The following is a 12463-nucleotide window of genomic DNA, read 5'->3' as shown; positions in this document are numbered from 1 at the left end:
CCCTTTCCCGACATTTCAGACTCTACTGCCCTTTCAAAGACCTTACCTTACCCCCCTACCCAGTATGACAGAGCAACTAGAAGGAGAAAGAACAATTAAAGCCAAAAATTCTTTGTTAATCCCCTTGGGGATTTCACATCACACAGTTACCAAAAATCAGGCGTTCTTCCTTTACCGCCCCCCCTCCAAAATTTTAAATGCCATTGAAAATCACTGCTAAAATGTTTAACGTTAAATAGAGCTGAAAACCAGACAGAAAGAAATATTGCAGGCATAAGATTAAACTTGCAAAGGGAAGCAGAGTAACTAGCCAGATCTCTTCCAGCTCTAATTTTCAAGATCAACCAGTCAGTGGCATTTACTGAGCACTTACTATGTGCAGAGCACTGAACCAAGCGCTTGGGAGAGCACAGTACAACAGAAGATGAGGCTATCATACTGCCACCACAATGTGTTATTAAAGATGCTTTAGTTCGTTGCACAATCTGGAATGTTGACTGGCAAAGGATTTAAAACAGTTTGGTGGCATCAGAGCTCTTTTCTCTCTTTCATTCATTCGGCTCCCATATTACCGCTTCCCCACCCACTCAGATGTCCATCAGTCCCCTCATTCTCTACATTCTCTTCCATTTCTCCTTCATTATTTCCTCCTTCTTCACTCCATTTCCAACACTTCCTCTCCCCTTTCTGTTTCCGAAACCTCTTCTCCCATCACTTCCCTCTTTATTTATTTTTTTCATGTTTTTTTTTTTTTGCTAAATGCTTACTATGCGCCAAGCAGTGTACTAAGTGCTGGGGTAGATATAAGACAATCAGGTTGGACACAGTCCCTGTCCTACACAGGGCTTGCAGTCTTAATCCCCGTTTTACAGTTGAGCTAACAGGCACAGGGAATGAAGTGACTTACCCAAGGTCACACATCAGGCAAGTAGCAGAGCTGGAATTAGAACTCAGGTCCTCTGATTCCCAGGTCTGGGCTCTTTCCAGTAGGCCCCACTGCTTCTTTCTTCCCCCTCATTTCTTCCTTCTCCACGTCTATTTTTTTTTAAACTCTTCCCAACTGTTGTGAGCCCTACTTCCAGCTTCTCTCGCTTGCCCCATTATAAGCCTACTCTGCCCTAACCCTCCACCAAGATCACAAAAACAATGAAAAAAGCCTTTAAATCCTTGCCCTTGAGGAGCTCAGATTTGACCGCAAGCAACCCAGACACATCCTGAATGTGTAAACTCCAAAATAATTGTTTTCTTTCATTACCTACTGGAAAGACCGCGGGCCTGGGAGTCAGAGGAACTGGGTTCTAATCCTGGCTCTGCCACTCGTCAGATGTGTGACCTTGGGGAAGTCATTTAACTTCTCTGTGCCTCAGTCACCTTATCCGTTAAATGGGAATTAAGACTGTGAGCCCTATGTAGGACAAGGACTGTGTCCAACCTGTTTACCTTCATCTACCCTAGCACTTAGTACACTGCTTGGCATATAAAAAGTGGGGATTAAGATTGAGTGGGACATGGACTGTGTCCAACCTGATTAGCTTGTATCTACCCCAGTGTTTGGTGCAATGCCTGGGACATAGAAAGCACTTAACAAATACCATTAATAATAATAATAATAATAATAATAATAATGGTGGTATTTGTTAAGCACCTACTATGTGCCAAGCATTGTTCTAAGCGCTGGGGTAGATACAAGGTAATCAGGTTGTCCCACATGGGGCCTCACAGTCTTAATCCCCATTTTACAGATGAGGGAACTGAGGCACAGAGAAGTTCAGTGACTTGCCCAAGGTCACACCACAAATAAGTGGCGGAGCCAGGCTTAGAACCCATGACCTCTGATTCCCAAGCACGGGCTCTTTCCACTGAGCCACACATTACACCCATATCTCCCTATATATATACACACATATACACACACCCCATATATATATATATATATATATATATATATATATATATATAACGATAGAAATTGTCTGCTACCATTGTATATATATACATATATGTATATGTATATATATACAATGGTAGCAGACAATTTAGAATTTATATAATGGTAGCAGACGATAGAAATTGTCTGCTACCATTATATATATATATATATATATATATATATATATATATATATACACACACACACATATATATATATATATATATAATGGTAGCAGACAATTTCTATCATTTCCATTTGCAGGGCTTTCCCCCACCATTAGCCCAGTTAGAGCACTGATCAGAAACAAGTCGGGTAGGATTCAGTACTGTCAGGTACAGGGTAGAGTAGGAGGGGTTGGGGAAAGTAAACTCCAGAAAATCCAATATATCAATGGTATTTACTGACTGCTTCCTGTGTGCACTGCACTGTACTAAACACTTGGGAGACTACAATATCAAAGAATTGGTAGTCCTGATCACACCTCTCTCCTTATATTCAAGGCCCTACTAAAATCACATCAATCAATCAAAAGCATTTATTGAGCACTTCCAAAAGGCTCCCTAAGTCTTCATTTCTCTTATTCACCCTTCCTTCTACATTGTACCCCTCAAGAACTTGATATTCAACTCACCCCACCCCAGCCCCATAGCCGTCCCCAAACTCACCCTTTCCCCCATCAATAATTGATTTTTAGTGTCTATCTCCCGCTCTAGACTGTGAACTCCTTATGGGCAAAGAACATGTCTACCAACGAACACTACTGTCTTGTCCTTGCCCAAGCGCCTAGTACAGGGCTTGGCACACAATAAACACTGTTTATTGATTAAAAGGGTCTTACATTTGGAGGAAACAGACATTAAAATAAATTACTGTTGGGGGAAATGGATATGTTCATAAGTGCTGTGGGGCTGAAGACGGGGTAAATATCGAGTCCTTAGAGGTTGGGGTGAATACTAAGTACTTAGGGGGTACAGATCCAAGGGCACAAGCGATGATAAGGGGGAGGGCAAATATGGGAAAATGAGAGCTTAGTTGGGGAAAGCCTCTTAGAAATGTGATTTCAGGAGGGTTTTGAAGGTGGGGAAGGAGTTCCAGGCCAGAGGGAGGGTGTGGGCAAGGGGGTTAGCAATGAAATGGAAGAAGATCAAGTTACAGTGAGTAGCTGGCATTAGAAGAGTGAAGTGTGTGGTCTGGGTTCATTCATTCAGTCGTATTTATTGAGCGCTTACTGTGTGCACAGCACTGTACTAAGCGCTAGGGAAGTACAAGTTAGCAACATATAGAGACGGTCCCTACCCAACAGCGGGCTCACAGTCTAGATGGGGGAGACAGACAACAAAACAAAATATATTAACAAAAGAAAATAAATAAAATTAATACATACAAGTAAAATAGAGTAATAAATATGTACAAACATATATACATATATACAGGTGCTGTGGGGAGGGGAAGGAGGTAAGACAGGGGGAATGGGGGGGGAAGAGGAAGGAGGGGGCTCAGTCTGGGAAGACTGAAGGAGGAAATCAGGGAGGTAAGGTCCGAGGGGGAGAGCTGATTTTTTGAAGCCTTAAAGCCAAAAGTGAGGACTTTTTCGAAGAGGTTTTTGAGGAGTGGGGAGATTTCGACTTAGTGGACTATGAGCCCCATGGGGAAAGGGGACTACGTCCAACGTTGTTAACTTGTATCTATCCCAGTGCTTAGAACAGTGTTTGACAATAATAACGATGGCATTTATTAAGCGCTTACTATGTGCAAAGCACTGTTCTAAGTGCTGAAAATAGCAAGCCCTTAACAAATACCAAAAAAAGGATGAGTTTTTAGAAAAATGACCAGGGCAGGGAGGCCAGTGAGGAGTCTTGGTGGGATAGGAGAAGTGCTTGGGTCAGAATGGAAGCAGTTTGGATGGCCAGGAAAGAGCAGATTCAGGAGATGTGGTGACAGTAGAAGCAGCAGGATTTGGAGACAGATTGAATATGTGTTAAATGAGAGAGATGAGTTCAGGATAATGACCAGGCTATGGCTTGTGAGACAGTGAGAGTGTTGGTGTTATCTACAGTGATGGAAAAGTCACGGGAGGACAGGACTTTGGTGGAAAGATGAGGTCTAGTTTGAGGTATCAACGGGGCATGGAAGAGGAGATGTCTTGTAGGCAGGAGAAAATGAGGGGCTGCAGAGAAGGAATAAGGTCAGGGATGGCGAGGTAGATTTTGGAATCATCTGTGAAAGACTAAGTCCAGTGTTTGGCACACAGTAAGCACCAAACACCAGTATTTCTATTATTATTTATTGATGCCCACCCTCAGCTTTTCCGTATGTCCACAAGCTCAGTATTTCTACGCTGAAACCTCCCTTGACATCTCAGTTCCCTGTGGGCAGGCAATGCGTCTTGTGCTTTTGTGGTATCTCCCAAGCGCTAAGCACAGCAACCTGCACTCAGTGGAAGCTCAATAAATACCATTACTACTACCACATCCAGCTCAGTCGCTTGTGGATGGTGGCCAGTTGCCCAGGACAACGGAATTTACTGAGCAGCGATACCTTCCTGAGCCTTGGCCTGTAACAACACAACAGTGCCCCGAGCCAGTTCAACTTTCTCCACTTGCCCACTTGCTTGGGCTGAGAATGGCTGTATGGGAAGAGGAAAGGAAGGAACTGAATGTCAACGGGTTTACCTTTGCTAAATTGGAATCCAATAAGGAGTGGAGGAGAAGGAGAAGCAGGATTAAGAAGAACTGGGGGCTCTCTGGAAGCTCAGAGCCTTACAGTCTTCTGGTGATGTAGCCCGAAGGCAGGCTAGGAGTCTGAACAGAATAGAGATCAAATCCTTGTGTGTATGTGAGGGATTTTTTTTTTTTCGCAAGGTGGATTCGGTTCGGGGTCTTGGCTAGAGAGGGTGCTTACTATGTGCCCATTCCTGGGCTAAACAATGGTGAATAAACAGGATTACAACCAACCAGACCCAATCCCTACCGGACTTGAGGCTCACAATTTAGGCAGGCCAGGACGGAAAAAACAATGGATTGAGAACGACAACGAGCAACCGTCGGCAATTCAAGACAACAGTATCAGTTCTTGGAGATGGGTGCCCTCTGTCTCCCCGCTACTCTGTCAGGCCCGGTCCTTGATGACAAGCCCCGGCAGCCTCCCCAGGGTTGGAAAGAAAGGCTGACACTACGAGGGTCCTGCAGGCCCGTGGGGGGAGACTTGTCTGGGCGGAGGCAGCCCTGGTTCCATGGAGCCCCTGGGACTCAGTCTCTGACCATCCCCTGCCCGGGGGAAGGCAATGGGGAGGTCTGTCAGTGCACAGTACTCTGTGGTACCGGAGATGCTGGTGTAGTTACGCGGGGGAAGGGGCTGGGGGAGGCGCGGAAGGGGTAGTAGCAGGCTCCGAAGCCCCGGTCTTAATCGCGGAAGCTCTGAGTCTATGTTGTAAAAATGCAGAAGGCTGCATCTTCACCCTACCAGGAAGAAGCAGAGAGCCCTGGATGTTGTGGGGACTGAGTGGTCTCTCTCCCAGGTGGGCAGGCCTTGGCGTTCCAGTGTCTTCACTGTCTCTTCTTTCCTTATGTGTTCGTTGCCAGTCCCCGATGCTTATTCTTAGATTGTGAGCCACTTGGGGCACGCACACCTATGGGTGTGTGTGTGTGTTTGTTTGTGCACTGGTGTCCAAGGGCTGTCTGCAGAGGTAGGAGTAGAGCACTTTCAGTTTGGGCCACCTGGGAATCCAACTCTGGACTCCCTTCAAGCCTTCTGCAGCACTCAGTATACTGATTAACGCACAGCAGGCACTCGATAAGTACTATTGAATGAATGACTCTATAGCAACTGTAAGCTCGTTGTGGGCAGGAAATGTGCCTACCAACACTGTTATACTGTACTCTCCCAAATGCTCAGTACATGCTCTGCACACAGTAATTGCTCAGAAAAAAAAAACTGATTGGTCCATTTTTGGGGTTCACCATTGGTCTGGAGTCCTTCTTTCCCCCTTGGTGCTTTACAATGATTTCTACCAGTCGAACAGAGATCACACCAGAAAAAACCAACCACCAAACACACACGGGACGCCATCTGTCTCGCTCTGAATTTTAAAACAAACCATGTCATATTCCATATTGTAACTAATCTGGTACCACCGCTTGCCTTGCATTTGATTTCTTCTGTTAGCTATTTCCCGCCGCCCCAAAACAATGATGATATAATTTCAAACCTTCTGGCCTCCAGATTTAGAAACATCTTTTCTTGGAAAACTCGGCAGGAGACAGTCAGCGCACCTACTCTTTCTCTTCCCAAGCAGCATCTTTAAGCCTACTTCTTCCAGTGAAATTCCCAACAATTCAACATAATGTCGGCTAGGACAATCCACGGTACCTGATGGAGCGGCCGTCTGTGATGGATCCCCATAATGGCCATAAAGAGGAGGAGAAAGGGCTCCGATTCCAGGCTGGGACTGGGAGTATTGAGGTGTGGCCACATAACCTTGTTGACTCATTGCGGCAATGTTCTCATTCCAAATGACAGTCCTCTATGAAGTCTAGCGGGAAAAAAATAGGAAAATTTTTTTAAAAAACGGTTGACACATTGCGTTGCTTCGAAATGAAAACAAATATTCTGAATCCACCTGTCTGATGTAGTGAAGTGTAGGTCTAAATCTGGTGCCTGAGAAAGCTGTCGTTTATAGATATTTATACATCTAGAAATCACTATAGGTGCTGCTTACTAATAAGTATCCTTGTTTGAAAAATTTAGAGATTAAGGAAAACTGTATGCCTTCTCACTGTCTAATAATTTCTCTGTATCTTACAGAAAAGAAAAAGGTCTCTAATACTGAGATGACGTTCGAAAATGCTGAATTCCGATCTGAATTTTCCCAAATATACAAGTAAACTGCTGTATATAAGAGGGGACCTGGATTGGGCTGACCAACACCTACACTGGCTGATCAAACAGTGTTCAGGGCACCACCCCAGAAGACCAAAAATAATGAGCTACAATGGACAGAGCCTGGGTTGCCGATTTGTCTAATAATAATAATTGTGGCATTTGTTAAGCACTTACTATGTGACAGGCACTGGACTAAGCACTGGGATGGATACAATCAAATCAGGTTGGACAAGGTCCCTGTTCCACATGGTGCTCACAGTCTTAATCCCCATTTTACAGATAAGGGAACTGAGGCACGGAGAAGTGAACTGACTTGCCCAAGCAGACACGTGGCAGAGCCGGGATTAGAACCCAGGTCCTCCTGATTCCCAAGCCCATCCTCCATCCGCCAGGCTATGCTGCTTTTCCCTACCATCCTTGTGAGCTTAATTATCCTGTGGAGTATCCTGTGTGTATCCTATGTGTATCCTGTGTATTATGTGTATCCTGTGTGTATCCTATGTATACACACACATAATAGACTGTACATCAGTGAAATCAGCCTTCCTTTCTCAGCAGCATCTTTTAATTTAGGAACCAGTTAGGTAAGACCTTCTTTACTTGTCCTGCTGGGTAGATGGATGGATGGATGCGTGGATGGGATGGATGGGATGGAAAACGGAGGAACAGAATCAGTAGCTCGGTGGCTACGTTTCCGTGGTACAAAAACTGCTGAATCTCTTGGGGTAACCTGTACCTCGGCCAAGTCGAGAGACAACGCACACCTGATCTTAAGTTGCCGTGCGGTCTCCCCAACAAAATACTTAAGAAGGGGGATTGGAACACTTCTGAATCACGAAGCACAAAAAGGCTCGTACACGTCCCCATTCGACACCGGCCAATCCCGCTTCGTTCCTTGGCCCAGAAACCGAAGGCCGATTTGTTTTTATCAAGCTCCGTCTCCAATTTTTCAATAAAGAGCAGTTACACTGTAGGTACGGTTTGCCTACGATTGGCTTCCCTCCCACTTCCATGAGCATACAAAAAAAAAAAAAGATTTCTTTTATCACGGCTGCCTTAGAAGCCTGACGGTCAGAGGTCACTCGGAACATTTCAAGCTCAAGACACCAGAACGGGTTTGCAGAGCGTCCCTGGTTTATAATTCCACGTTGGGTCCCAAACCCGAGGGATTGGGTTCATCATCATCAATCGTATTTATTGAGCGCTTACTATGTGCGGAGCACTGTACTAAGCGCTTGGGAAGTACAAATTGGCAACAAATAGAGACACTCCCTACCCGACAGTGGGCTCACAGTCTAAAAGGGGGAGACAGAGAACAAAACCAAACATACTAACAAAATAAAATAAATAGAATAGATACGTACAAGTAAAATAGAGTAATAAACATGTACAAACATATATCATCATCATCAATCGTATTTATTGAGCGCTTACTGTGTGCAGAGCACTGTACTAAGCGCTTGGGAAGTACAAATTGGCAACAAATAGAGACAGTCCCTACCCGCCAGTGGGCTCACAGTCTAAAAGGGGGAGACAGAGAACAAAACCAAACATACTAACAAAATAAAATAAATAGAATACATATGTACAAGTAAAATAAATAGAGTAATAAATATGTACAAACATATATACATATATCCAGGTGCTGTGGGGAAGGGAAGGAGGTAAGATGGGGGGGGATTGGGTTAATACTCATTTCCTTCCCTGCCTCGGGGGCCAGGAGAGTCGAGGGACCCCGAGGGCAGATAAAAAGGCCGGTTTGACAGCAGAACTTTTTTTTTTTCCCCTCCCTTCCCCAGCTCAGCAGAGAGAGGACGTGGCAGCCTGTGCTTTGCTCCTTGCATCTGGTCCCCTGGGGTGCACTCAGTACAGTGTCAGCCCAGCCGCTCGCCCTCGCAACTTCTCCTTGGCAGCTTGTTGCCCCAATGCCCAAGGAGACGATCTGCCCCCCAAGGCCGGCGCAGGGCGAGGAGCCCCGGGCCTGGGGGCCGAGAAAGACAAGTCATGCCACGTCAAACTTCCCCTCCCCGGCTGCACACACATACCGGCCCTGACTCAGTTGTCCGCAGAGACATGGCAAAGGGGCCCTTTTGCAAGGGCCGGCCCAGCCTGGAGGAGGCTAAGGAGGGGCTCTACGTGGAGTTGATGCCCCCCCTTTGGGGGTTCGGGGGAGGGGGATCCCCGCATTTGCCGCCAGAATGGGCGGCTTTGCCCGGGGGAAGTTCAGCTGGCACCAAGCCCGGGTCACTGTGTAGGTGTCCTTAAAGGGGAACAGCTCCCGCTTCCCTTCCTTGGGCATCCCTTATCTCCTCACCCAAGGGGAGGAAGACTACCCCAGCCTCCTTGGGCATCCCTTATCCCCTCCTCCAAGAGGAGCAAGACCACTCCAGCCTCCTTGGGCATCCCTCAACCCCTCCTCCAAGGGAAGGAAGACCACCCCAGCCTCCTTGGGCATCCCTCCTCCCCTCCTCCAAGGGAAGGGAGACCACCCCAGCCTCCTTGGGCATCCCTCATCCCCTCCTCCAAGGGAAGGGAGACCACCCCAGCCTCCTTGGGCATCCCTCATCCCCTCCTCCAAGGGAAGGAAGACCACCCCAGCCTCCTTGGGCATCTTATCCCCTCCTCCAAGAGGAGCAAGACCACCCCAGCCTCCTTGGGCATGCCTTATCCCCTCCTCCAAGGGAAAGAAGACCACCCCAGCCTCCTTGGGCAACCCTCATCCCCTCCTCCAAGGGAAGGAAGACCACCCCAGCCTCCTTGGGCATCTTATCCCCTCCTCCAAGAGGAGCAAGACCACTCCAGCCTCCTTGGGCATCCCTCAACCCCTCTTCCAAGGGAAGGAAGACCACCCCAGCCTCCTTGGGCATCCCTCATCCCCTCCTCCAAGGGGAGCAAGCCCACCCCAGCCTCCTTGGGCATCCCTCATCCCCTCCTCCAAGGGAAGGAAGACCACCCCAGCCTCCTTGGGCATCCCTCATCTCCTCCTCCAAGGGAAGGAAGACCACCCCGGCCTCCTTGGGCATCCCTCAACCCCTCTTCCAAGGGAAGGAAGACCACCCCAGCCTCCTTGGGCATCTTATCCCCTCCTCCAAGAGGAGCAAGACCACTCCAGCCTCCTTGGGCATCCCTCAACCCCTCTTCCAAGGGAAGGAAGACCACCCCAGCCTCCTTGGGCATCCCTCATCCCCTCCTCCAAGGGAAGGAAGACCACCCCAGCCTCCTTGGGCATCCCTCATCCCCTCCTCCAAGGGAAGGGAGACCACCCCAGCCTCCTTGGGCATCCCTCATCTCCTCCTCCAAGGGAAGGAAGACCACCCCAGCCTCCTTGGGCATCCCTCAACCCCTCCTCCAAGGGAAGGAAGACCACCCCAGCCTCCTTGGGCATCCCTCCTCCCCTCCTCCAAGGGAAGGGAGACCACCCCAGCCTCCTTGGGCATCCCTCATCCCCTCCTCCAAGGGAAGGAAGACCACCCCAGCCTCCTTGGGCATCTTATCCCCTCCTCCAAGAGGAGCAAGACCACCCCAGCCTCCTTGGGCATGCCTTATCCCCTCCTCCAAGGGAAAGAAGACCACCCCAGCCTCCTTGGGCAACCCTCATCCCCTCCTCCAAGGGAAGGAAGACCACCCCAGCCTCCTTGGGCATCTTATCCCCTCCTCCAAGAGGAGCAAGACCACTCCAGCCTCCTTGGGCATCCCTCAACCCCTCTTCCAAGGGAAGGAAGACCACCCCAGCCTCCTTGGGCATCCCTCATCCCCTCCTCCAAGGGGAGCAAGCCCACCCCAGCCTCCTTGGGCATCCCTCATCCCCTCCTCCAAGGGAAGGAAGACCACCCCAGCCTCCTTGGGCATCCCTCATCTCCTCCTCCAAGGGAAGGAAGACCACCCCGGCCTCCTTGGGCATCCCTCAACCCCTCTTCCAAGGGAAGGAAGACCACCCCAGCCTCTTTGGGCATCCCTCATCCCCTCCTCCAAGGGAAGGAAGACCACCCCAGCCTCCTTGGGCATCCCTCATCCCCTACTCCAAGGGAAGGAAGACCACCCCAGCCTCCTTGGGCATCCCTTATCCCCTCCTCCAAGGGAAGGAAGACCACCCCAGCCTCCTTGGGCATCCCTCATCTCCTCCTCCAAGGGAAGGAAGACCACCCCAGCCTCCTTGGGCATCCCTCATCCCTCCTCCAAGGGGAGCAAGCCCACCCCAGCCTCCTTGGGCATCGCTTATCCCCTCCTCCAAGGGAAGGAAGCCCACCCCAGCCTCCTTGGGCATCCCTCATCCCCTCCTCCAAGGGAAGGGAGACCACCCCAGCCTCCTTGGGCATCCCTCATCCCCTCCTCCAAGGGAAAGAAGACCACCACAGCCTCCTTGGGCATCCCTCATCCCTCCTCCAAGGGAAAGAAGCCCACCCCAGCCTCTTTGGGCATCCCTTATCCCCTCCTCCAAGGGGAGGAAGACCACCCCAGCCTCCCCCTCCCCAAAGCGGGGAGGGTGGCCAGGCTAGTTCCAGAGCAGGTGGCTGCTGCCCTACCCCTGCGGGCTTGCAAAAGGGCAAAGGTTAAAGTGCAAACAGGGGAAGGGGCGGCGGCAGGGGCCGGGCCATTTACCTGGGGGCGTCCAAACCGTCTCCTGCCTGCGGCCCCGGGGTCACGGCTCCAGCGGCGGCGGCGGCGGCGGCGGCGGCGGCGGCTGCCTCGCGCACGCGCACACGGAGGCGCGCGCCGCGCCCGGCCCGGGAACTGCCACGTCAAACTCTCTCGGGCGGGGGCGCGCGCGCGCGCGCGCGCACCCGGGGCCCCGGCTGGAGCCCGGCGCAGGCGCACGGGAGCCACGGGGCGCGCACGTGGGCGGGCCGGTGGGCGGGGCCCGGAGGCGCACGGGGGCGGGGCGGGGCGGGGCGGGTGAGCGGGCACGCGCCCTCGGCGGAACCCCCGGCAGGTCTCCTCAGCCACTCAGTCAGTCGGTCAGTCAGTCAGTCAGTCAGTCATCCAGTCATCCAGTCAGTCCGAAATTCATCCAGTCAGTCACCCAGTCAGCCAGTCTTCCAGCTGCTTAGGGGAAGCCGCGTGGCTCCGTGGAAAGAGCCCGGGCTCTGGAGTCAGAGGTCAGGGGTTCAAATCCCGTCCCTGCCACTTGTCGGCTGTGTGACTTGGGGCGAGTCACTTCACTTCTCCGGGCCTCAGTTCCCTCATCTGGAAAATGGGGGTGAAGACTGGGAGCCCCACGGGGGACAGCCTGATTACCTTGTATCTACCCCAGCGCTTAGAACAGTGCTTGGCACGTAGTAAGCGCTTAACAAATACCAACGTTGTTGTTATTATTATCATCCAGTCAGTCAGAAATTCAGCCGGTCAGTCAGTCATTCTGTCATCCAGTCAGCCAGTCAAAATGTCATCCAGTCCGTCATTCAGCCATTCAGTCAGTCATTCAGTCAGCTAGTCATTCTGTCATCGTCAGTCATTCAGCCAGTCAGTCATTCAGTCAGTCAGCCATTGATTCATTCAGTCTGCCATTCATTCATTTATTAAATCAGTCAGTCAGTCAGCCATTCATTCAGTCTGCCATTCATTCATTCATTAAATCAGTCAGTCAGTCAGCCATTCATTCAGTCTGCCATTCATTCATTCATTAAATCAGTCAGTCAGTCAGCCATTCAG

The 12463-nt window shown here is 50.2% G+C and overlaps 1 protein-coding gene across 2 annotated transcripts in view; it reads right to left on the bottom strand.

Moving 5' to 3' along the window:
• Window positions 1–11483, bottom strand: part of SEC24D (SEC24 homolog D, COPII coat complex component) — a 102753-nt gene extending 91270 nt beyond the window's left edge. The window contains exons 1-2 of one of the 2 annotated variants that reach the window (XM_038769146.1): window positions 11414–11483; window positions 6302–6464 (exon numbers count right to left, since the gene is read on the bottom strand). In XM_038769146.1, the coding sequence (XP_038625074.1) occupies window positions 6302–6422 (121 nt within the window). In that variant the 5' untranslated portion in view covers window positions 6423–6464; window positions 11414–11483. Of the gene's footprint in view, window positions 1–6301; window positions 6465–11413 lie in introns of those variants that run through there. The other variant, XM_038769147.1, reaches the window with a different exon arrangement.
• Between the last annotated feature and the right edge of the window lie 980 nt (window positions 11484–12463).

The sequence above is a fragment of the Tachyglossus aculeatus genome, chromosome X5 (assembly GCF_015852505.1).
Source record: "Tachyglossus aculeatus isolate mTacAcu1 chromosome X5, mTacAcu1.pri, whole genome shotgun sequence".
Classification (NCBI taxonomy): domain Eukaryota; kingdom Metazoa; phylum Chordata; class Mammalia; order Monotremata; family Tachyglossidae; genus Tachyglossus; species Tachyglossus aculeatus.
The sequence above is the reverse complement of the archived record's forward strand: the minus strand, read 5'-3'. Positions and strand labels throughout refer to the sequence as shown.